This window comes from Anarhichas minor, unplaced genomic scaffold (genome assembly GCF_050575085.1).
Source record: "Anarhichas minor isolate MPS153535 unplaced genomic scaffold, ASM5057508v1 ptg000051l, whole genome shotgun sequence".
Lineage (NCBI taxonomy): Eukaryota > Metazoa > Chordata > Actinopteri > Perciformes > Anarhichadidae > Anarhichas > Anarhichas minor.
In genome coordinates, this window is record NW_027466497.1 from 2,134,205 (window position 1) to 2,160,369 (window position 26,165).

Sequence of the window (26,165 nt, forward strand, 5' to 3'; positions counted from 1 at the left end):
TGTTTATTGTACTGACACTCCATCCTTTGTCTCCCTCACTTTCACGTGCAATACACACATAAGACTGGCAGATTTTGTGGACGTTAATACTGCATGTTTTATGTCAACCTCCTTTAGCAGAATCTTGTTTTTAAATGATAAAAGCAAAGCTAATTTTATAGCTTATATACATTGTTTTGTGATTGAAAATAATTGACAGGATTTATACAATGCCATTATTTCAATGACTCATGCCTTTGAACAAAGATGATATCATTGGAGGACGATGATACTGGCAACTTTGAAACAGCAATTTTGATTTGAATCTCAGCTGATCAATTGAACAACCTCCATAAAACAAGCTGCCCTGGCAATGAAAAAGGGGGCTGAGGATCAGACTTGTTTAATTTATTTGCAGCAGTGTGGGTTGTGGAGCAGCCTTTTTTTTTATCCCCACACCCTTCTCCTCCGTTACCCTCAAACTTGACAACATCTCAGTGGTGTCTGACACAGCCCTCATCAAACAAAGCACAAATACCTGCTTTTATACTGTTACTCCACTGTGAAGGCCTATTGACTCCACCCTCACAATCCTCAAACCTACACACAGAGGGATGGCAAGGTCTTTCTATTACGAGTCGGCCTTGAGGGACACCAGGAATCGAAAAGAGGCTTTGATGGATGTTTATCCACCGTAGCAACTACTACTTTTTCTTCAATTCTTGCTGACTTTCTCCTCTATACTTTTGATCAAACATTGAGGTGTTAGCCAGCCACCTTGCCTTGAAACAGGTCCATTGCAAACACATTTTTGGTGGTTTGATTTCCATACTGTTGCGTATTTTACAAATCCATCCGTCCTATATCTTCACAGTAGAAATGCAGGAGCCTCAGCTAGAAATAGCACCTGGGTGTGTAGTTGTACGAACATGATCTGAACACTCACCAACACATCAGACAGACTACTATACGAACCCTTTCACCTCTTTCTAGAAGTGCTAAAACCCCTCGTGGACAGCCAGACGGACAAGTCAACTCCGAGTACCTCAGTTTCTAGCAGCAGTGTCTCCAACCCCGACCCAGGCCTCTGTCCTCAGGGGATTCTCTCAACCAACGGACCCTGATAATACAGGACCAGATCAGTCCCGCGGGAATGTTGTCCATATTCTCTGAATAAAAGGGGAAATCATTTGAGCTCAGATTATCTAGCCATTCTCCAGTAGCCATTATCTGAGACTGGAGAGCGGCTGAATCACAGGCAGTGAAAGAAAGTGGAAGAAGTGTTGGTTGAGGCAAGAGCTCAATTGTTGCCAATGTGTGTGGGCTGTATATTGTGCATCTGCAACAAAGTGGAGCGGGAAGGGATGCTGTTGCAGCAGATTTGAGTTTTAGTTGTGCAGAGGCAGAGCTGCTCTGGAGGAAAAAAGCAAAGTCACTGGTTGAGTTAAACCTCAGTGGGAGAAGCCAAGGACCTATTATGTCTGGCTAACCAGAGCTATGAGCTGTGGCTTGTTGGTCCGTTGCTCCCTGCAATATTTTAAATGACCATGTCTTGTTTTGTAGAGGCATTTATATGATGAACAATCACGGCCACTTGTGTTTCAGCTGTTGAATACTTTTAACTATCAAAAATACGTCATTTGGGGGTATTATTAACAGTAACTTAATATACAGCATTAGGAGTAGAGTCAACAATGAGACTGATATCGATGAGATAAAAAACGCTGGATTACATACATGCTTCGATTCCTGTGAATCTTTTCTGCACAGGTAGACAATTTCATTGCAATGGCGGACCCCGCCACGAACACTGATTACTATTTAGAAAAGGAATTACAGAATGTAAATACATTCAATGGCCGTTGATGGAAAGAAAATCCAACCACAAACTGTTTAAAAAAATCCTATATTATATCTTGATGATCAAACTTCCTTAATATATCATTTTTGGCTCTGCTCTTAGAGGTTTTACTTCCCTTTGCCTCCAGAGCAGCTCTAACCCTTAGAAGATATTCAACTGAAACTCCAATGTGCCTTTAGCACTGAAGTGTAGGTTTGTATGTGTGTGTGCGTGTGTGCGTGTATTTACACTGTAATGTTGCTTTACAGTTTACACACAGTTAACCACGTGGGTCAGAGACAACTGAGCAATTACTGTGTAATTAACAAAAAAAATAATACCCAGCCACTCTCACGTTTACAAAAAATGTAAATAACCTGTTGCCAATGGACATTGCTATTCTCAATATATTGTTATTACAATATGATTATTAGTAGTAGTATGATTATTGTCATTACAAGGATTAATTATTGCCATCACTCTCATGATTATAAATGGTGTTGTCGATTATAGCTATTGTTAGACATTGTTCTGTATTCAAGGGCGAGTCTTGTGTACAATAACAAAAAAAAATAGTTTATTCTATGATGACAAGTCTTAAATTGCTGCTACTGCTACGAGATGGAGAACAAGTAAAGCAAACTGACAATAACTCTGGGAAGACATTTTTTCTCTGGGATCAATGATGGACACACCGATGAGGATTGAGAGATCACAAGAGGAAAGTAAGCGTTGAACAGATGGACTGAATGGAAGATCCAAACATCAGACTTTTTTTTTTTTCTCCATGTGCATTTATCCCACTCTGATCTCTGAGGACAAAAACAACACGGACATCCAACTGATACAGACTCTCCACATTCTACTCTATAATGTAGCAAAAATTAAATAGGCTCTCGTCATCTACTATCTCCACCTCTACTCCTCTTTCATGTGTTTTAATCAAACGGGTTTGATACAGCGAGCTTTTCTGTCTTTAAGCTCAGCTTTATCTTGAGTTCTCTTGTTTTATACACGTTTGATTCAGTGCCAAGACAGCATACTGTACATACAAACATCAAATGCTTATGTTTTTTTTTCTCCTATATAAAAACAACAACAATTGACTGGAGCATATAGCAATAGCGATGCCACAAGACATGAACTTTGTTTCATAATGCCACCGTGGATACACAGGATGCATGAGAACGCCACGGAGACGGGGAGATGCAGTCTGAATACGTGCTTGACGGCAGTGGAAGGGTGTTGCACAGTGACGTGTAAATCATGATTCTGTTTATTGTGTTGTGGTTCTCATTTTGTACATACAAATTTATTTATTGATCTTGTATGTTTTATGGATCTAGATGTGTCAAAGGAACACGTCTGATTGGAGCTGGAGCCCAGAGAGGTGGCACACTGTGACGTGGTTTACCCCCAACACAGAATGTAACACTGTCAAACGTTGTCAAAACATTTTCTAATGGCTAATATTAGTACTATTAATATGATTATTATAAAGCTATTTTAGCGAGTTAAATGAGGGGTGCTGTGTCTCCTTTGTGTTTATTTTCTGTCTCTATGGAATGTTTTATGCACATTTTGTGAAGTTATGCGCAGAACGTTGTGGAAGGTGCTGTGCCGGGCCAAGACAAGATATAGTCCAGCGCATTAACCCCCATAAAAATGGCGAATTGTCATACGCTTTAGGTACATGTACGAGACATGTGTATGAATGTGAGCTGTAAAGGTGGATTTTGTTTCAGCCAGGCTAGCTTTTTGCCCCCATCCTCGCTCCTGTTTTGTTCATCGCTCTCTCTCTGCTATAGGAATATGCAATGCAAATGCTAAACAGAGCACACCTATTATGCAGATTAAAAGAGAGAACAGAGGACAATTCAGTACTGGCATTCTGAATCAAATGCACTGTCCCCGTGGGTATACTCTTCGCAGTCAAGTTTAAACTCACACCGACACATTGAGAGGGGGTTTTTAGTCCATTCACAAGACGGTCGTGCTAAAGAACTGCACAAATAAAGCCCTCTGCTACTGAATATAAAGTGTCTCGCTGAGATTTAGCAACATGAATCAGTAGCCTCAGGATAAGAGAAGCAGATTGAGGTCAGGAGTTAGTCAAATACAAACATGTGGGAGGTGAATGAATAACGGCACCCTGAGGCACTTAAGGGAGTTGCTGAAAATGAAAGTGCTAACAAGCGCTGCACAGAACATCAAAACAGTCTTCCAGAAGTACTCATGCCATCTTGTTCCCAATCGTGACCTCTCTACGTAGCGAGAAAAAATAAGTGATTCACTCATACTTGAGTGGAAAAAGCACTCTCAAGGTTTGCACATATTATCCGAGACTACAGATATTTGGATAGGATTTGAGTTTTTAGAGGAGGTAATTGTGTCTGAGCACATCGCAGTAGCAGATGTCCCTCTCGTGATTACACACGAAGGACTCTTCTAGTGAGAAAACTTTGTTTCTCGACCTTGCTTTAATGCCTCTGTACACCCACACGGGTGTTTTCAGTAGTTCTGGCTGATTAGACCTCTGCTCATCTACCAATAAGAATGGTAAATATGTAATTAGTCCCGCCCTAATAGGGTCAACACAGCTAACTGCACACTCAGGGAGATGTCACTTAATTAGTCTATACACGCCCACACAGTCCTGAGAAGAGTTCTAATCAGCCAGATTAACTCAAAAGACCTGCGTGGGTGTGCAGAGGCAGAGCCTCCCCCTCTCAACTTCTGAGCTTTACGGTATAATATGAACCTTTAAGATACCTAATATACTGTGTGGCACAACAAAACCATTCATCAGAAAAATCATCTTTTATTCAAGTCATTTTAAAAGCATCGAGTAAAAAAGTAAAAAGTGCATTTTGTTTTTCAACGTACCCCTTAAAAAAATGAATTGTTTCTGAAACTGCAATTAGACAACTGAGAAGCTGCCATGAAAGCTTCATATGCTGAACAGAATGTTAATATTTAATTCATAATCTTTCAGTCATTAAAAAACAAAACAGTACAATTAAGAAGCAGTGACCCACAAAGGCATCATTGAAGGAGAGTGTTTCATTCTTTCATTTTGGCAAAAATACTCATCCCATTACACAAACGCTGTCCCTTCAACCATAGTGCATACGTTTCCTAATATCCCACAAACATAATCACAACCTGAGATGAACAAATTCTCAATATTCAACCGTTTTGGGGTTGAACACTTCTGGGGTGTGAGGCTCACTGGATGCCGTCCAGTTTGAGTGTCCAGGCCTGACCGGGGGAATAGGGCAGTTCAGGTAGGAGGACAGTAAGGCCAGCACTGGGGTGGACCGGGGCCCAGGGTAGGGGATTTGGATTCCCCAACAAGGTCACCTGGACAAGAAACAAAAAACAGTTATTTAGATTCTCATACCTACATCCCCTTCTGTGAATGAATAGTTACTAAGCTGGTCATGTTGTGGGCAGCTATTAGTACAGCTCCTCTAAAAACAACAATATGCAACAACATAGACATCATAGTTAGTCCCTTTACCTTAGTGGCTGCTGATGTTTTGGGTCCTAATAGTTGCAATGTGAGCTTGGGAGGTTTGGCTGTCATGATGGCGTAGACAGTGGTCCCTTTGGATGTATACCTAGAAAAATGGAGACGATAACTGCATTAATGTGGATTTTAGGACAGGAGGGACGTCTTCATAGTTTTAAGAACATCGTTCTAAGAACATCGTTCTAAGAACCCCCTTTTTTTATTGTGTCTGCAACGCAAGAACTAGGAAGGTTCATAGTTCACCATTTTAAGGATAATTTCTAGTTCTTATTTCAGAGTAGGTGCCCTCCCAGGGTTGCGTCTAGACGGTAACCCACAATTTTTTTTTTCAACGACCACGTAAACACAAACAAAGCAAACGTTATTCTGCACTTAAATGGGGTTTGGCAGAGCAAACGGAGTATGTAAACAATAAACAACACGTACATGTTGATTATAAAAGAGAGGAACTACGAGATCGGCTCTCCCTCTGCCTCTTACCAGACTGGTACAGTGGTGTTCTCGGTCTGGACCCTCCAGGGTTTGGAGGCGTATATGGCCTCCCCATTCATCTTCAGCCAGGCTCCAACACCCCTGAGTCTCTCCTCAAACACTGCGGGGATCATCCCATCAGGTGTGGGACCCACATTCAGAAGGTAGTTACCTCCCAGAGCCACAGTGCGAACCAGATCCTGTAACAGAAGCAGCAGGAGGAGGAGGAGGAGGACCAGTCAGTCACTGATCACAGTATTATTGTCATATATATCATTACAGATTTAGCAATACAATGATACTATCACATTAACCGCACCTCTATGATAGCCGGCAAGTCCATCAGCTCACTCATCTTCATATTTCGACGGTAACCCCAGGAAAGCATGTCCACAGACGTGCACTTCTCCCATTTGTGCTTGGGCAGCTGGCCTGGAGTGTATTTGTCTGCACAGTTATAGTAGCCACCGTGTTTACACGCACAGCCGGCTCCCCATCTGTCATTGGTCACAACAGTATCCTAAGACAAGAAAGAAGTACATGAATGCATGTTAAAACCATTAATAGTTGAATTTATAGTACAGCACTGTTGCGCAGTTAACACCATTATGTATTGCTTGCTTGTTATAAACACCCTTACTTTGACAGGGCTGTCATTGTAGAGCCAGGCCAGGAACTCGGTGGAGTTCCAGTAGGTGTCAGGTGCTTCCCAGTCCCCATCAGACCAGATCAGATCAGGTCTGTACCTGCAAAACAACAGGAAGGCAAAAGGTTTGAGAATCCTGCCATAACGTTGCATTGACATGTGCTTGTATCTCATACAGGCACATGTCCATATAACCAAGTATGACTTTATTATCACTATTCGGTGCAATAAACAGGTTTGTATTGTACGGTTACAGACCTTACAACCATGTTGTAAAGCTCCGGTAGCAGTTTATGCATCACAAACTGCTGTGTTTTGAATCCATTCTTCTTGTCAGCCAGGTAGAGAGGGTTGAACCACTCATACAATGAGTTGTAGAGTCCATAGTGCAAAGACCTAAATGAGGAAATTAAAAACCTTAGAATCTGTCATTGACGACACTCAGAATCCATAACACTACCAACCAAAATTCAGGTATTAAAACCAACAAAAGCCAGGTATCTGAATGGCATAAAAAAATGCAAAAGCTACAACACAGAATTTAAATTGTTTCATCTTATTCTACGTGTTGGTCAATTCTCTGATATCTGGAGTGGGAATGCACAGATCAAACTTTTTCCTCTCGCAGTGCCTATTCCTCAACTTACAGTATCTGCCAAAAAATACGGAGGTCTGATCTGTGACCAGGGCGCTTTCTCCTAAATTGAAAACCTTCATACCTCACTGCATGGACCTTATTTGAATCAATAAGAAATCAGTGACACTGTGGCACTAAACGCTCAGTCTGCAGATTGCATTAACTAATACTGAAAATGTCGTTACTTAATTCATTGCATTCTTTGTATAATCATGTCAGCACTTTAATAAGTACCAGTTATAACACTTTACCCGAACTTCAGCACATTTGATGACCCACCTGTTGCGCACTGCCTCACCCAGGTCTCCCACCAGGTCTCTGTGAGGACCAGTATCAACTGAATTCCAGTTCCAGGAGTTCGGGGACCCCCAGTTAGTGAATCCTTCGTGGTGTTTGGCAGTCAGGACGACATATCTGCAAGGAGCATGTGGACAGTGTTGCACACAGAATGTATGAGCGACACCGGTGTTTTACGGTAATCAGGGCAGAATGCGGAAGTGAAATGAATGTCAAATTGAAGAACATTTAAGCTGGCGTTAAGTTTAATAAATACACTAACTTTGCACCAGAAGCCTTGAACATGTCCGCCCAGTCCCCCGGGTTGTAGAACTGGGCGTGAAACTGGGGAGCAAACTCCGGGTAGCTGAAACCCGGCGGGTAGTTCTTCGACATGTAGCTCACACACTTCTGGTCCGGGGGCTGCTGTCCCTGCCAGTGCCACCAGAACCACTCGCTGCCAAACCCGGGGACGGAAAACACACCCCAGTGGACAAAGATCCCCACCTTGGCTTCGTCGTACCACGCAGGCAGCGGCCTGGCGTCCAAACTCGTCCAGTTCGCAGTGTACCGAGCCGCCGTTTGAGAAACCAAAGCAACAACAACAACAACAACAAACACGGCTAGCATGATTACACCAGGTGTTAGCACGGAAGCTAAGTCAAACTGTTCAGCGCCGATGTGTCTTCAGAGACGTTAAACCAGCTGATAATGTTGACTAAAATGTCCCACAGCTGGAAGCTGTATTAGACACAGATTTCCCTTCTTGCTGTGACCCTTCATGTGTACTGTATCCCATCATATGACTGGAATCACGTGACCATTTTTTTCCCCACACAACTTTATTGAACAAACAACAGACCATTGGAGACCACCATCTGCACGGACATAACTTAATCATAAGATGCACAGAGCCTAGACCGCCTCTTTAGTCGGATGCTGTGCAGTCATTTAGTTAATGGTGTCATCATGTTGGTTATTTGCTGGTGTCTCAGCCGCTATGGAATGTTTGCATGCGAACAAAGCTGACGGCAAAAACAAAGTAAGCTGGCCTGATTTCAGAGTCTGGAATCAAAATCACAGAAACCAAACATATAGACAGGGGACCGTATAATCTATCACACCATTAACATAAGTGTGATTCATTCTGATTTCCCTTCGAAACCTGCAACCAACGGTGCCTGTTATTGTGGCGTTTCCCATGGGGAGGTTTTTTGGGCATGTCTTTGTGGAGAATTTAACATTTAATACATATCGTGGTAATATTAAAGTTGGAAGTGGTTTCATTTAGAAATGTTAACAGGATTTATTTCCAGTAATAAATCATGTGTTGGAAAAGTTTAGTGCGTATATTGAATATACTTCTGATTTCTTTTAGAAAGCTTAACTATTTGCATTCTGTTCTTTCGGTGTAAAAACACAATTTTCGGATACAAGCAGAAAAACCGAGACCATCATCAAACTACAGAACATTTTGAAACGGTTTATAATGCATCGAAATTGGCAAAGGTTTTCTTTTGTATTAATGAAAAATATATGAACTGACGTATTTGAATATGTCCCATCATATGTGCTATAGCGAAAGAATAAGGTGACAAAATATTGTATGAAATAAGTTATGCACATAGATTTGTCTTGCAACTTTCTTTGGAATTAATAGGACGCCATCTCTGAACAATCCAGTTCTTTGCTACATCATGCTGGGTCAAAGTCGGTGTTGGTCTTCTAGCTGTTCTGCGCAGGATGTGGCCGCAGATAGAGCGTCCAGCCCGGCCTGGACGAGCGTGTCCCGCCGCTGAGACATGCGGCTGTAGCCTAGCCGCTTCAAGGTGCGCCGGGTAGTCGTGAGCGAGATGGCCTTCTCCTGCCCGCTGCTGTTGTACAGAGCCTGGATCTGCACACTCGTCGCGTGGTTGTTCTCTTCCACCACCCTCTCCATCGTCCTCTCGCCACTTTCGTCGACGAGGCGCTTCCTCCCGCAGGACTCCCGGTGACTCGAGGTTTTCTGCTTCGCGCACCACTCCCTGTACACTCGAGACACTGCGGTCTTTGAGAAGCCCAACAGGTTCACCGTTTCCGCGATGCTGCAGCCGGCGCGTCGGGCTCCTACTATCATACCCCGCTCAAACTCACTCAAGTCCCGCGACTTCCCCATGTGTCAGCGTTTAGTCCAACCGGTGCGTTGATGGAGCACCGCAGATACTCGCCTTCTGTTAAAAACATGAGGCGTTCTTCTTCTTTTGGTTGTATGGAGGATTGCACCGGTGTGCACCGCCACCTACAGTATATCATTAGGTAAATAAAGTCCTAAATAGTATTGATGAAAGAAAAACAAACCATGAAAACTCACTATATATTCTATAATACATATCCTTTAAATATTCCACAACTGCTTACTACGTGTCATGTTATATTGTTGTTCCCAGAATAGCTGTAAGGTCCAATTCCCTTCCTCAAACTTCTGAGCTATAGTCATATCTTTCTTCTCTATAATTTCAACAGTGCACACCGCATCCTAAATCTACATTCAGATAATTTAATATATTTTTCCCATCAAGAAACAATGTTTTATCCAATCCTGTGTGACCGAATCTCTAAAAACACTTAATGATTTTGTGCATAGCCTACTGTAATATTTTCTTCTGAACAAAGCAAAGTTGTGAATAAACTACGTCTTCTTTGGTTTTTGGCACATTAGACGTATTGATGCTCTCATCAGTTGGCTCTGCGATTTCTTCTCTGACCGTTTATATTCAATCAAAAATATGTATTATACAATATAGAACAGTAACAAACAGAACAGCGGTGCAGCCGTGTCACCACTACTCATAAACAGGTAAGAGATAAAACCAGACCCTGAGGTGACCTCTTTTCCCAAAAGATCATGGCTTTAACTGAATAAGAAAGATTACAGTAAGACTTATTACAGACACACAAATTGTATTGTACACACGATTTATCTTTGTTTATGAATTTTTTACAAAAATTGGGCTTGTAACGATATTAAATACAAACATGACTACTCTTAAAAGGCTTTGGTTACAGAAATATGCCCATCCAGTGAGCTCTGATAGTGCATAAAAAATAGGGTAACTGAGGAAGCCAACTTCATCCGCAGTAAATACCTGAGGGACTTAAAAGACTCAGAACACAGTTGTGATGACCATACAATGCTGAACTTTCTTTCTTAGTCCTGCTGTGTCCTTTGCCAGCCTTTTAATATTACTGTGCATATTAAAACGCACAGCAGAAAAATCCACTTAAATCCCATTGATCACCTATTTTAATATCACACACACACACACACACACACACACACACACACACACACACACACACACACATACACATTACAGTAAAGCGTAACAGAGATGCCCCTTGACCTAAAGACTTGGTCCTGATTTTGTTACAACTCTCTGACGTTAGACTACTCCCTCCAGTTTCAGACACCAGGCATAGTAATCGTCAGTCCAGCTGTTGGTGTCAGCAGTGCCCACTTCAGTGGTACATTAGGATAGTCCAGGAGTGTAACCTGTGGATTTAAAAGAGTAATGTGAAGAATTTATAATCATGACAAATTAAGTTATTTGGGATTAAAAGTATCGGCATAAAGTTGAAAGGGTTACTTTTTACCCAGCTCGATTACAAATATAACAGGCTTGTGCACATTTTTTGTATGGCTCTGTGAGAGATCAGATAACTGTACCTTGCTCCAGAGGCTTTGAATATATCTGCCCAGTTATCCGGATCGAAGAATTCTGCGCGAAACTCGGACGCAAAATCCGCGTATTTAAAGCCCGGTGGGTAGTTTTTCTGCATGAACTCAACTGCCTCCCTGCGCCTTTCGGACTTCCACCAGTACCACAACCACTCGCTGAACTGCCCGAAGCCAGGGACCGAGAAGACCCCCCAGTGGACGAAGATACCGACCTTCGCCTCGTCGTACCACCGGGGCAGGGGTCTGGCATCCAGACTGGTCCAGTTCGCCTCGTAGCGCGCTGCGCATCCAGGTGCCCACGCGAGGAAGGCTATTACGCAAATAATCGGTACCATGCATCCAGCCCGCATTAGAGGGGACATGGTCCCTCCAGAGTAAATCTGTAACTCCTACGACGACTAGGAAATCCGTTGATATAGTCAGACTTTTTTATTTGCATGAACTTGAATAATGTTGTGGGAGGGTCACATTGTGCTGCCGCACTCCGGTAGTAACATAAAACTATAACGTCCATCCTAGTGGGATTCATTTGAGTCAGTACTCATTTTGTGCAATTCTAATAAAACACAAACAAACAAAAAACGTATTGATTTCTTAATCTGATGTTAAGTAGTCAGCTGCTTGCTTGAATGCAAAAAGTCTGGTTTCAATGACTACCGGCACACACTGAAGTATATTCTCCGGTTGGGGTTCAACCACTAGATGGCGCCACAGGCCACTGTTTGTGTCAATACTGCAGGTAGAGAGTGGGATTTAAAGGAATACACTGCCGGGCAAAAGTTTGGGGTCACCTGCAACAAAAGCTTGATCCATTAACGTGTGATGGCTGAGAGGACTACTCTGTATGTGCCATGCTTTCGGGTTGTAGAAAGTCCTTTTCACAAATATATGTTATTTTGTATGAAGTGTTTGTGTAAAAAGTTGTGTTTTGTAGATGTAGACCAACAATTGTAAGGGCAGAATTGAATAAGAATAGAAGGAATCACCAGTCAAATAAATTGGAAGCATAGCATCAAAATGTGAGCAGATTTTAAAAGTTTCAGTGTCACATGCACAATATCAAAATATGGAATATCAACAGGTTTGTTGGGTTAGCACAGCTATTCTTAAAACATCACAATAGAAACAGAAGGTTAGTGTAGGGTTAGCACGAGTGGAATTGGACCAATGAATAACAGATGGACATGTTATAGACGAACAAAAAACAGTGTAAACATATTTAATCCCACCACTGAGTGGATGAACAGCTGCCCAAAATATTTAGAGCCCAAATGCACCGTTGTGTTTAAAGAATGATCGAGGCTCAATTCTGCTAATTCAAAGTCGAAGGGTATTTAGGGGGGGAAACAGTTACAACAGTATTCTCCCCTGGCATGTAACACTGTGGGGACTTTGACTAAACATACGTTTCATTCAATTAATCCTTCTTCTGTTGAGGCCAAAACTATTTCAAATGTAAATGATACATTCAGTGTCTTGTCTCTAAAATAGTCATGATTAAAGGAAAGAAGAAACATTAATTAACACTGACCGGCAGTGGAAGTCAACAATTACACATTTGCTGCAACAACATCCACAACTGCCCCAATACACCCAAAAAGCAAATTGTATCTATGAAATGCAATATGTTTGGACAAAACAAAACAAAACATGCAACGAGCTATTTTGTCTGTAAAGTTTGACAGCCATGTTCTCTTTATGTGCAGCACATACAGATACTTTTGTATTTGAGCAACTGTGTGAAGAAAAAACTAAATAAAAAGGACAAACTTTGTGATTAGAAACATTTTAAAACCACTGGAGCTAATTGCTGCCAGTCAAAATCACCGGAGCATGATATCTCACACAGTCAAAAGGACACATTACAAAATGAGGCAATACATAAGGCAACATTTCAGTAATAATTTAACATCGATAACAGTTTGGCCACAGTTAAGAAGAAGTTTTCTTCTACGACAGATTCACCGTGTTCCCTACATCAGTGAAGACAGCCAGCTGCCTATCAAGCATCTGTTTCTCTACCATGTCCTCCACTCTGCCGACCTCCACCTCATCTACGTCGTCCATAAATCTGGACCAATCCGTGCCCGCGTCTCCACGTTCCGTGGGCTCCGCTTGGCTGGCCGGGTGACCGCTGGCGGAGTCGTCATGAGTGGTGGTCACGCAGTTGCAGCTGTCGCAGATGCCGAAGCGCCTGAGTCCCGCCGTGACGCCGGATCCGGTGAAGGTCCGCCTGCAGCCCTTACACGGTACCGGCCAGTTGTGCCTGTGGACCTGTCGGTGGTCAACACAGTGAGAGAAAAACATACTGTGTATCATGTTGCACAGGAAACCCCAACTTTTAGATTATTATAGGTGAAAAAATAGGAGATTTACGTAGAAGCCCAAATATCAAAAACAGGTTAGGGTGATGGTCTTGCGGTCACACTGAGTTCTTACATTGAGGGCGTGGCTGCGGAGGTGCTCCTGTCTTGTGAACCTCTTGCCACACATGGGACAGGGGAAGGGCCTCTCTCCTGTGTGGCAGCGGATGTGTCTCTTCATGATCCCCTTCTGCTTGGCCGTGTACGGACAGAATGGGCACTTGTGGAGTTTCACTTGCACTACCAAACCATCACCTGCAGGAGGAGAGAGAGGCCAACAGTTGAGATTTACCTCAATGCTTGAGAATCCATTGAATGCAAAAGAGTCCCAGAGTCAGACATTAGTCACTATCGGCCATCACTTGCCAATTACCTGTCTCCTCTCCGAGCCAATCGGACTGGATCTCCATGATAGATGATCCCACAAACCCTAAACCTTCATCCACTCGGCCTCCTCCTGTGCTGCTACCTGGTCCTTGGGTAAAGCGCTGTCCCATTCTGTCCCCCGGCGGACTGGGGCCGTCACCTCTGGCCAGCATCTCCATCAGCTGCCTGGCATTAAAAGAAGGGCTGCATCCCGAGGGAGAGCGCTCATTGGAAGGAGAGGGAGGAAGCAGTCTGCTGTGATGAGGGTTATGGAGCGAGGGCCCAGGGTACGGGACCAGGTCTTTGGTGTCCGGGGACTCCATGAGCTCCTCATCGGGGTCGTACTCTATCTTGGGGTTCACTAACTCCGGGGTCAAAGCAGACGATGAAGAGGAAGAGAGGTTAGTCTGATCCATGTGTCCCTTCTGTCCTTCACCCCCAGATGCAAATTCCTCCCTGGAATGGTAGTCGCTGTCCATGTCTCTGCTTGTGCCTGGAGTTGTGATGACAGGGATGGACAAGGGGGTTCTAGCCAAGGCCACGGACTCCGGACCTAAACCCGACCCTCTATCGGCCTCTGCAGCCTGTGAGTGAGGCTCCACAGCCTCTGCACCACAGGAGACCATCACAGCAGGAGTGCCACTGTCCGCAGGACCCATCCCTCCATCCTTCTTCGTGTTCCTCTCCTTCTCCTTATTACATATTTCCAAAGACGAGCGGATGTATCCCTTACAGAAGTTCACCAGGTCGGTCATCTGCAGGTAGCTGCCTGCTGACATCACCTCGATGACGTTGCTTCTGTTCAGGGCCAAGCGTCCGGAGTAAAGGAAGTCGAGGATAATCGAGAAGGCATCGGCCGTCACGATGTCCAGCGATGCTGTGCTGTAGCGCTGTCCACTATCCTGAAAAGAGATAATGCATTTCTTAGTAGGTACTCTGGATGCCCTCCTCTGACAAGCTCAAGCCAGTTTACTTACAGAGTGCCCCAACACCCACCATCCACCCATGAGGAAGTCATTTATTTCTTACTTTCTTCTTCACTGCTTTTATCAAAAGCGATCTGCATTGTTGTAACATGTTAAAGCATTAAAATGATGATTTATAACACAATAGTAAACACACTATCTTAGCCAAATCATTACATTTGTTTCTAAGAGGCCGTGCCCAACACCTACCATCCTCTCCTAGGAATTAAAATATCACAAAGCGGTCGTTCTCACCTGCAGATAGTGAACCAGAAGAGCCCGGAAATAGCCACTGCCAGCAAACAACACATTGCGATGGGCCTTGAAGACACGGCCTTCAACGAGGATAGTGCAGTCACAGAAGAAGTCCCGCTTACGCTGCTCGTTGAGCTCTAACAGCAGTTTCGGCAGGTAGCATGGCACTTCCATGGCTATGCTTCAGTGACACCTGGCAGGGAGAGGGAACAGAGAGACAATATGGGGAACAGCAAACAAAAAAGGTTGATGTTGGACTTTTTGGTTCTGTAGTGCCAAACATTTGATTTAACAATTAACCACAGATGTCGTGCTTGACACCTGACTTGAAATGTATTGTTTAGGGGACAATATCTACTCTTTGATGGAGTATACAAATGAATATTACAGTAGGCTACTATGTCAACATGGGTTAATAAAGGGAAAGGAGGAAACCAGTTCACCAATGAGTTAACTTGATGAGCTAATACGCATTAGGTCTGTGTACAGTTTGTATACCTGAGGTTAGGTAACGTTTAAAAACATTATCCTGAGAGAAAAATGCTTATATATACATAATAAATAAAAAGGTAACAGTCAAATAGCTCTACTTCCTGTTTCCTTCCTAGCTAACTTGTGTAGCTAGCGCCGAACGGTAGCCAGTTAGAGATACTTTATTACACAAAAACGTCAGAATAACAACACCGGCTGCGCTTCACGAAGCCTGTTGACACACACTGAGATAAAAGGACATATAAATATGGCCTCACCTTTGAAATTACGCGACTGAACGTGAGAAAACCGTTATCATAACAGAAGGATTAGCACGGCTCATTGTCCCGTGTCGATACATAACAACTTCCGCATTCAGCATTACGTCACGTTTATCATTCAGCCAATCGGTGGCTGAGGGGGCGTTGCCTATTCCCAGCTCCTGCATCTGGGTTTAATAATGATATTAATAATGATAAACGTTTTATTAATTGTGTAATGTATATAGTACCTTTCGTACAAGATAAGCAGCATGCTTTAAAAATAAGGTAAAGTAAACTGTTTATAGAATGAACATACAAACTATGAAAACAAGACAGAAAATAAAACACATAATAAAATAAAATAAATAGATAAGATGAGATAGAATGCATAAAATAAGATGGACGATAATATTGATAATAATAATAATAATAAGAAGAAGAAGAAGAAGAGGAATATATAAATCAGTAACCATTTTTGCAGCATGGACATACAGCCTGCCACAACACTGCAGCAGCACCATGATGTCTCCATTCTCTGCTACTTGTCTTTTCTACATCAGTAGTGGTGATTTGACTTGTAAAGATGAAAACTCACTAAGTATTTCATTTGGAGCACACTCTCTACCACTCTCTGCCTATATCTCTATAAATAATAAACATACACAACAGACCTTCTTTTACCTGGTGGACACAGACTCACCACCAGTCTTGATTACCCGGAGTAAGTATTTTTTTAGCTACATCAGAACAGCTTCCTTATGGTGTAACCTCACTGTGGGTCTTATCCAACCTCTTGGTGGTGCTGTGGGGGTTAACAAACACAGCACAGTCTTTTTTTAAATCTCAAATCTAATTGCCAACCACTGATGTCAACGTTTACCTTAACACACATGAGTTAATCTATAAGATCAAAACTACATTGAGTTAAACCACTTTAAAGCACACTTAATAGAATCGGCCTACACAGAAGGCCTCAAATCAAGTGTGAAGCTAAACTCAGGAAAGTCATAGCTAAAGGCTTAAGTGAAGGGATACGTTTTTAGCTTTTTCTTTTTTTGAATATATACATTTAGCGTGCTGCCTGATATTGATAGAGAGTGTGTTCTCTTCGAGGCGTAGTTGACAACGTCTGCATCCCCGATTTTCATTCAGCTGTTCTGGGAATCTCGAATAAACCAGCAGCAGATGATCACAGTGTTCTTCAAGGCAAATAGTTAACAAGGGAATTTGCAATGCAGCTTGGTCCTAGCCCATTTAGTTCTTTGTACTGTATATAAGGGTTTTCATATTTATAAAATCTCTTATTAATAGGGGGTAGAGATTGATTTGCAAACCCAGAAGACACTGATTCTACAATTCCACATACAAACGTTTTCAGATTAAATCAAATTTGGCCTGAATTAACATCTTCAACTTCTGTGAAGTTTCAGTAATGTCTGACATTCTCCACTGCAGAAAGTCGTTGATATGACAAAGATGATGATGGTGATGATCCGAAGAAGAACCTCAAAGTGTCACCCTCTTTCTCATATCATGCTTAGCATGCCGCTGCACAGCCGCAGGCGGCTCGCGCCTGCCCACTTTGTCTGCTCAAGAATACTTGTTTATTTGCTTTCCATTTCGGAGAGAAAATTATTCCTTTTTTTTTTTTTTTTTTCGGACATGGCAAGAGTAAACAAGTAGTTCCTTCGCCACTGCGCCACACCCTCTCAGCACAATCCACAGCTCTTAGAAGGTTGTTTTTTACACTGATGGGTGCCGACCGAGCAACTTATTTGTTTCAGATATTTTCCCATGGCAAACCGGGCGAACACAAAGGCTTCGTGGTGGCCCGAAGAAACCACAGGGTAGGCGTACATGAGCCTCCACGCTCACCCTCTTTTGAAAATTAAATTTATGGCACCTCATAAAAGTTCTATTCACGCGTATAAGCACTAAATATAAACTAGTATAAACCAGCAGGGTTTAACTCGGTCCTCGTAAACTTGACCTCACGGAGCGTCGCGTCCGGCTGAAGGTAGGTTGACCCAGCTGCCCAGCCCTAACATGAGTCTATCCCAAAGCGAAGCTGAAATGGAACTTGAACTTTGAGGTAGCTCTGGCTGCTGACCTTCTTCTTGCTCAGACTCAGGGAAACACAAGCCCTTTGTTTTGGTCATTTGTTGACATATGGACAGGAAACTCCCTCTACAACACCGCCCTATCTGTGTGGCAGTTTAATGCTGGTTTACACCCCCAAGGAACAAGTAATATTCATGATTTATGATTGGGTTTTGGCTTATGCTTATGATTATGATGTTGCATGATTTACAGATTGTAGCTCTGTCTAAAAAGTAAATAGATGTAGTGATGGCTGTTATGCAAGGCTGCATCCAGATTTGGGACCTCACTCAGTCAGTGTGTCAGCCGCTGTGAGACCCGCGGCTGGCACAGAGGACTCCAGCAGCACCCCTCTGGGTCCCTGTGGTCTGCGCCTCAGCACAAAACAGCCACTTAGGCCGGCATTTTCCCAGGCTGAGACAACACACCACGGTGGCAGCGCGAGCCACAGAGAGGGCCTGATTAAAGAGTAGGGACAATGGAGGGAGAGAGACCGTGGTGGCATTTTCCATCTCCGCCGCTGTCTCCTGGGGGGGACCAAGTATGTGCCGTGAAACGTTTGAATTATCCCAGAATCTCTGGAATTCAGACAGAGGCACCGCGGAGAGGACCCTCGACCGGGGATCAAAGAGCTTTGAGAGGAGTGCAGTGGACTGGTGGTGAAGTTGAGTACATAAGGGAGTTTGTGGGTGTGTGTGTGTGTGTGTGTGTATGTGTTTGGAAAAAAACTGACTTGAAAAAGATAAAGACAACTTTTGAATTTGAATCACATTTACAACTCGTCTTAAGATGTAAAAAAAATAAAAAAGCCATGTTTGACTTCTGGGGAGGCATTGAGTAATGAAATACACACAGGGTGTGTGTGCGTGTGTGTGTTGCTGTCCTTTTATCCCTCATGGGATCAGATAATGCAATCATAGCCAATCACTTTAATACAGCGGGCGCCCATCTTTAGTTTAGAGACGCCACTCTCCTCTGTGGTGGCAGAGAAAGAGGAAGAGAAAAGCGAGAAGGGGGGGAAACCTCTTCCCTCTCTTTCTGTCTATCTCTCTCTCTCTCTCTCTGTAATTATCACTTAATGTCCTTTGGTAATCTGGAGACGTCTGTCTCTCGCCCAGTCCTTTCTTCCCTCGCTGGAGAGTAAATGTATCGCAGTCTGAAATAAATCTGCCAGCCTTTTTATTATTGTATATTTAGCACCAGAAGAGAGTAGTAAATGGAGCCGTCCCGGACCACAAGCTTCCGGTAGCGCTGTTCCTCAGCTCTGGCTGTCTGTCTTTGCCACAGCCAAGTCCTGAGATCAAAGCTTCCTGTACTATATACAGTTAGCTAGTCATCCTCAAGCGTTGACCTCAAGCGAATTTTCATGTCTGAGAAAGACACTGTGTGTTTGTGCATGAGCCACATGCAGAGGGTATAGAATTAGTTCACTAGACAAGTATGCCTTTTGAGCAAGGCAGTTTTGTTTGAACATCTGTACTTTCCTGAATGTGTGTAAGAGCTCTCACGTCTGTCCACATCCATATATCTTTGTCATAGCATTGTTTTGTGTTTGTTTGATGTCAAAAATGACAGCGGCGAAAGCCTGGGAAGTTGTCTCACGGCATTCAACAAGCACAACTAGCATCACATATGATCTGATATATATTTGTGATGTATTTGTGATTCCCACCCAAGGGGGGGGGGGGCTTCAGTTGCTGACGGTTACAAGAAAAACTCAACTAATTAAATTAACCAAACACAGCAACTGATTTAATTTAAAATATGTTTGTGTTGAGGGGGACATAGACAGTCAAATAGGATTACAAATTGGTGTGATGCTAGTCTTTGGTAAACTTCAGATAACCAGTGAGCTGCCGATCAAAGTAATGGTTACATGACAGCCATACCTCTTCTGCCTTTCCAAGTGGTAGTAGCACAAATGCAAACTTGACCACAGTAACCAAAACATTGACAGTTGAATTGCGTGGAAAAATGATTTAACAATAACCAATTTTTTTGTAATAATAATGTTATATAACATCTAGTTTATAATCCATTCATAAGAACAGATTTGGAACAGATGGGCGGTGTTGATTAAGTTCATGTGACCGGGGGTAGCCTTCGTCAGACGAAAAAATCATCAATACACTCATACAGAATGCAAGTCTATGAATCAGCTTAACTGATCCAATGTATTAGTTTCACTGAACGATCAGACTTAGTTTGGCAGTTAAAAAAAAGTAGAATGAATGCATCCATTATTTCAGTTCTGGTCATTTTAATTATAAAAGCATCTATCAAGACCAATAAAAGTGGAATCAGCTCCCTCAAGACATTCACAATTATGTTTGTCATTACCCTCATCCTTCCTCCATCAAAGTCTTCCTCTCTTTCCCTGCACACTCACTGTAATCCCCTTTCTGGGAACACTAAAAATGGCCCAGCAGTGCGGTGGCGGCAAGTTTTTATGCTGGTTTTTAGGGGCTTATGCTGCTCTTCGAAACTGCCGTCGGGACGAGGTGTCGGCTGGATGCCTCCCTGATAAGGCCGTAATCTGAGGTGTAAAGTTATAGGAGGGATTTGAGAAAGTGAGAGGCTGTCAGAGAGCAGCAGCCTTAAACAGGAATGGAGCACCATCTCCTGGGTTCTATGGCTCTGTGAGAGCTCTTCTGAACCAACCTGGTATCCAATTAATCCAAATCCTTTCAAGCTAACCGGGAAAACATTTGTTTCCTGTTTTGAGTCCCTCCTTGTTATGTACTTTTGTACTTGTAATGCAAAGTTTCTACCGTGAATGCCATTTTCTGTGGCCACTGACAAAAATAGAAAGCTGATAGAGGAATGAAGCATAGCCTGACTCCATGCAATAAAAATTAGTCTCCTCCATAAACTTGAATGATAGTCAGCTTCCAAGTCAAAACGCTCAGGCAAAACTAGTTTAACAGTGGCTAATATTAGCTGAGTCTTAAAACCCCCAGTCATCAACTGAGGCGCAATCGCATGCATGGCCGAGGGGACGCAGCGGATTAACCTTGAACTTTTTCATTTTTTCACTTTCCCCTTTTTCTCCTCCTCTTTCTCTGCGGCTCATAAAAGAACGCGTCCTGTGTGTGATGTGGCGGAGGAGTGCAGTCAGAATGAACTGATTACGGACGAGGGCCGGCATGCCTTTGAGTCATGGCACAGAATGACATTCTTCAAGCACTTAAAAATAGTAACAGTTTGCTTTTTTTCAGGTTTGTTTGGAGGACTTTGGGGCATCCTCTGCTGGCTTTTTATTGGAGACTGGAATCATAACCAGATTCTTCTTCAACCCCCCTCCCCTCCCCTCCCTTCTCGTTTCTTTCATTTTGTTATTTGGAGTCTGTTTAATCTTGTGAAGAAAATTGGCCTAGCGTGGGAAAGGCAGAATTCTTTTGGGGGATAGGTTTTGTTGTTTTAGAGTTGTGCGCATTGTTGTCCGTTTTTCAGTGCAGGAAGAAAAAGTGCCAGTTTGTGCCAAAACCTCATGAAGTATAGATAAAAAAGGAGATGAGTGAGAGGGAGGCCGCAACACCACGACAAAGATATGGGCTGTCTAAGCAAAGAGCTTTACAAATGACAATCTCCAGGGGGAAAAAAGGGGGAGACAACTTCAGGGAGGAACGGAGTGGAGGAGGAGGGGGGAGGAAAAGAGGAGAAACAAATGTGGATTGATTGGTGGGAGGAGGGAGGAGGGAGATGGGTATTGGGGGGGAATAACACATAGCAGTGTAGGGGGAGGCGGGGAGGGGGGGGGAGGGGGGAGATGAGAGGGGAAACATTCCCCCTTGCCCACATTAAAGACATAAAAAAGAAAACAAACAGAAAAACATGTCTGACATAAAGAGGCTGGTTTCCGCGGCGACAGCACAATGGCTGCCTGTGGCTCTCGGGGCCCTCGCCGTCCCGTCTGGGGCCCGGCACCAGCGAAAGTCACCGCAGTCACAGGGCCCGTGAGCGTGTGTGTGTGTGTGTGCATGTGTGTGTGTGTGAAACATGGTGAATGTCATCACAGGCCTAGTGCTGTGGGAACCGCCATGAAAGGGACCCCACTCGGAAGCCACAAAAGTTCCTTTCTGCTTCTTCTCTTCGGCTTTTAGCCTCTTTATTTATCTGTGTGTAGGGGAGCCGGATGAGGAGGGAGGACTTTCTCTCTCTCTCTCTCTCTCTCTCTCTCTCTCTCTGTCTCTCGCTCTCTTACAAGCAGCATGACCCATGACTGCAGCCCTCCTGCCCTCTTGACACCTCAAATCACAGCAGCCAATATCTCAAACATATACACTGACTGTGTCTAACTCTATTTCTCTGAAGGGTTTTTTCACACCTCATATAAGCTCAATCAGATCATTAAAAAAAAATACACAATGCTGCACTTTGGCAAGCGCCCTATGGAATAAACATGGCGTTCCCAGGAACGCCTCATATATCCAGGTTAATCCGAGTGAATCGTGGAGACGGCCAGGCAGGCAGTGCCACAGGTCCCAGGCATTCCTTATGTGTCTGAAGGGCAGATAATTCCCTCATGGGTCCAGCCTAGACAGTGCCAAGCTACTCCGTTGCCAGTTCCCATGCCAATCCAATCTTGACCCCAGTGACTGAGCGCCCAGCCACTGCAGGCTGACTACTATGAATGCCTCATACCAATAAGAAATCTACAGATTTTTTCGGGCGGGATGTCAATAGCCCTTGCATACCGCAGGGTACCATGCAGGGCTCCTTTTGACCACAATTGGCCTTTCATATTTTTCTCAGCTGGGATTCTAGACACTGAACAAACATTTCCTTTTGACTAATGCTGATCATATCTATATGAGTTATTTTTGGTACCTTGTTGTTTAAAAGGAAAATGTGCAAACACCAATGCAATTCTTTAGTAATGTCTGTTTGTATTTCTTGAGGATTAAAAGCATGGTTATATAGTGCTTCACAATTACAAAAAAAATAAAGAAGCTATGATAAAAATGATCATGATTTCCTCATGCATTATCATAAACATGCTTGTGATTTCAGAATCAATGCAGGACATACAACTATAATAATCTACATGCTGTAATATAAAGAGATTTTTATTCCAACCTTATTTTGTGCCTTAATTTAAAGGCTATGCTCGTAAATCAAATTGGGTTTTAAAAAAGGATAAAAAAATGTTTCATGGTCTACAGAAGTGTGAAAGCCCCGTATCAGCACTTTAAAAAAGATTGTCTCTGCCTGATGTACTGAAACAGCTACTACTGGTTATTGTGCACTTTCGTGAGAAATAAATTGACATGAAAATACTTTTATTGTTGTACTTATGTTTCCCTTTTAACAGGTATATTCTTGTCTTTTTACACTGGAGTATCTATATTTTGGGGAATGAAAATGTTGCTGAAAGTTGGCTTTCTGTTGCTGAGTACATAAAAGACAACCATGCAGTGAAACATTTGGTGTCGGGCCAGTTACTCAGTACGACACGGATGCAGCGGAAAAAAGTCACAAACAAAATATCTTGTTGAGCTTGTTCCATCTCACAGACTCTCAAACAATAGCAATAGTCATGCATCGGAGGCAATAATTGCAGCTGAGTGTTTGCATCTTATAAATTGTGGGTATGCACTGTCCACAATCGTGTGAGGGAGTTGCATGTGTTTGCTTGTATGAATCAGTTGTTTGTATGTCCCTGAGTGCTCACACGTTCATGTATTCGAGTTGCGCATGTGTGCGTGTGTGTGCAAATTGTAAAAGTATGAGCTTGTTAATTTCAATAAGGGACGTTGCCTTGTTGTGGTTTGGAGGGATGGGAGGGAGAGGACTTGAAGTGGCCGACCAAAGATCGCCAGAAATCTCCCAGAATTCCATCCCACCATCCAGTGCCAGCTCTCTCTCTCTCTCTCTCTCTCTCTCTCTCTTCCTCTCATTTTTCTCTCCATCACAATCCCTTCACACACCCCCACCATGAAACTTTTTTTGTAACTTATTTATTCATTCATTCATCCTCTTAATTACTTTCCACTGTGCGCATGTTTTTTTAATGCAACTTGCCTCATCATCCTGGAACAACTAAGACTGCGAAAACGTTGAGTGTAACCAGAGTGATTTAATTTAAAACAACAACAAAGAAACAAGAAAGATTAGTGATACAGAGAAGAAAGTTATTCATTCAAGAGAAGGGTGGGTGATAAAAAATAATAGAATAGACTGAAGCCTGACTCCATCGATGTCTCCTTTCTTCCAAACTCTTTCTTCCCTGTTTTCTGATGCTGAAATGAGATCCAGATCTGAATTAAGGAATGATTGGTAATGAAAGGATATGCGGAGGGGGGTTGTTTGGAGCGAGGGACAGAAAAAGGGGTTTCTCTTTTCTGTTAGTCCTGACTCATAGCTTACTCACCACACTAAAAGCCCCCTGGTGATGGTCACACTGATTAGTGACACTTGGGTATTGCAAACGCACGCACATGCACATGTTTTAAGTTAGTTTATTACTTTACACGTAGCCTACGACATGATAAAATGCAGGCGGGCAGGGCTCAGTTACATCTAATGCAAGAAAGATTAACAGAAAAAGAATGCCGTTGAAAAGCACATCATCATAATAGAGACAAAGAGAAAGAAACATCTGGAGTAAGAGACACCAATCAAAAATATACCTGATTTTATATATAAAGCGTATAGAGGACCGAAGCAAGCCTACATAAAAAGGCTGAACTTGTTCCAAAAACACAAACAAAGATCTCGCCCTCATGCATTGTAGTATGTTTAAACTAACACACCCTTCCAGTCTGCCAGGCAGGAAGAGACACACTCAGCTGGGCATTGTGTGGAAGGGGGCATGCCACTTGGCCTCTCTCTGTCTTTCACACACATATGCACACACCACTGGGTCAGTCAGGCATCGCTCCTAACAACGGGCGCCTGGTTTCCATGGCAATCTGTACCAGCAATCTTCCCACGGTGGCAGCGGAACCGAGTGCTGTGTGACTGTGTGTGTGTGTGTGTGTGAGTGTGTGTGTGTGTGTGTGTGTGTGATTAGGCTACAGGGAGCACTATCTTGTCCAGTGAAGAGCCCAGATGTTCGGACACTCACTGGGCTGATTCCTCTCTTGACCCTTCAGTACCTGCCCTCATCTCTGCACACACTTGACGCACACGCAGGGTTGGAAGAGGCTGGGTTTAAAAGTCTGTGCTGGAGCTCAAAGGTCTCGCTTCCTCAATTTGCAATATTATTTAAAGTCACGTTTTTTTTTTTTATAAATAAATACTGCCAAATCTTTCAGCAGTGGCACTTTTTGTAAATCTTTATCGTAGACTTCTGTGATTCCCAACAAGGGGTAGGCTTGTAAACAGATATAGTTAACTAACGCTAAATGTAGCGTTAATAGAAATAGAAAAATTGTTAGTTAACGTAAGTTAAAAGTAGCCAATGCATAAACAGTTGAAAGAGTTAGCTAAAAGTAATGCAGAAATAGTTGAAATAGTTAGGATAGTTAAATGTAATTAATGGATAAACAGTTGTAGCTAAAAGCATTGCATTAACGGTTGAAATAGTTTGCTAAAAGTAGGTTAAGTTACCTTTAGCTAAAAGTAACGGGTAAACTGTGATAGCCAAAAGTCAATTGTAATTGACAATTCAATTGTATGAAATATATGTTGTAAGAATAATCACTTCTATGTAATTAAAAAGCTGAAACATCCATTCATAAGTGTAGATATGGAACATGGCAGCGCTGTTGATGAAGAGGTATTGAGCTCTTCTAATAGGGCAGCGGGACCTGGCAGGCTGGAAATTACTGGTATGAATAATTTTATACTTTAGTAAGTTGTATTGAAGCAGCATTATTGTTTATAAAGTGTAGAGCGAAAAAATATGCAGGATTTTATCTTTGTTGTGGTTCTTTGGTGATTACTGTCAGCTGTCTCGAGGGTCATCTTTCACTGTGTCTCTCACACTCACTCCTAAAAAAGTTGCTCAATAAGTCCATTCTCCACGTCACCTGTGCGATTGTGTGAGAGTCGAGCTTTACGCACTGTCACACACTCCCCTGTGGATGACGGAGTGTTTTCACAGTCCATCATTCCCACATTCTTCACCTCTCTCCTTCCCTCCCTCCCGCTGCCATTGTTCTACAAAAGCAGTGTAATTAAAGGAGCAGAAATAGACAGAAAGGAGGACAGAAAGAAGGAAGGAAAGAGAGCAGGGTGAGTTTGGAAGGCTAATTGACTGAGGATGACTGAGCAAAGGGGTGGAAAGATGGGGCCGGCGCGTAAGGAGGGAGGGAGGGAGGGTGACAAGCTGGG

General features: G+C 43.0%; 2 protein-coding genes across 2 annotated transcripts; both read right to left on the bottom strand.

The window, feature by feature from the left end:
* Positions 1 to 4,620: 4,620 nt before the first annotated feature.
* On the bottom strand, positions 4,621 to 8,193 carry LOC142931353 (tissue alpha-L-fucosidase-like). The gene is made up of 8 exons (XM_076075244.1): positions 7,668 to 8,193; positions 7,388 to 7,522; positions 6,730 to 6,867; positions 6,466 to 6,571; positions 6,145 to 6,345; positions 5,835 to 6,025; positions 5,343 to 5,442; positions 4,621 to 5,182 (listed from the first exon to the last, which is right to left on the bottom strand). The coding sequence occupies exons 1-8, from the start codon at positions 8,012 to 8,014 to the stop codon at positions 5,048 to 5,050; spliced, it is 1,353 nt and encodes a 450-aa protein (XP_075931359.1). The 5' UTR covers positions 8,015 to 8,193; the 3' UTR covers positions 4,621 to 5,047.
* A 3,921-nt stretch (positions 8,194 to 12,114) lies between these two features.
* On the bottom strand, positions 12,115 to 15,906 carry zbtb8b (zinc finger and BTB domain containing 8B). Its single transcript, XM_076075271.1, has 5 exons — positions 15,801 to 15,906; positions 15,052 to 15,244; positions 13,839 to 14,733; positions 13,542 to 13,720; positions 12,115 to 13,376 (listed from the first exon to the last, which is right to left on the bottom strand). The coding sequence occupies exons 2-5, from the start codon at positions 15,223 to 15,225 to the stop codon at positions 13,053 to 13,055; spliced, it is 1,572 nt and encodes a 523-aa protein (XP_075931386.1). The 5' UTR covers positions 15,226 to 15,244; positions 15,801 to 15,906; the 3' UTR covers positions 12,115 to 13,052.
* Positions 15,907 to 26,165: the final 10,259 nt, after the last annotated feature.

Excerpts from the sequence above, each read along its gene's own strand:
- LOC142931353 (XM_076075244.1), bottom strand. The coding sequence starts at position 8,014 with ATGCTAGCCGTGTTTGTTGTTGTTGTTGTTGTTGCTTTGGTTTCTCAA. Across the intron at positions 6,346-6,465 it reads ACAATGACAGCCCTGTCAAA|GATACTGTTGTGACCAATGA; the intron begins GTAAGGGTGTTT and ends TTCTTGTCTTAG. Across the intron at positions 5,443-5,834 it reads AACACCACTGTACCAGTCTG|GTATACATCCAAAGGGACCA; the intron begins GTAAGAGGCAGA and ends CCATTTTTCTAG.
- zbtb8b (XM_076075271.1), bottom strand. The coding sequence starts at position 15,225 with ATGGAAGTGCCATGCTACCTGCCGAAACTGCTGTTAGAGCTCAACGAG. Across the intron at positions 14,734-15,051 it reads TTCTGGTTCACTATCTGCAG|GATAGTGGACAGCGCTACAG; the intron begins GTGAGAACGACC and ends ATCTCTTTTCAG. Across the intron at positions 13,377-13,541 it reads TCCGCAGCCACGCCCTCAAT|GTCCACAGGCACAACTGGCC; the intron begins GTAAGAACTCAG and ends GACCACCGACAG.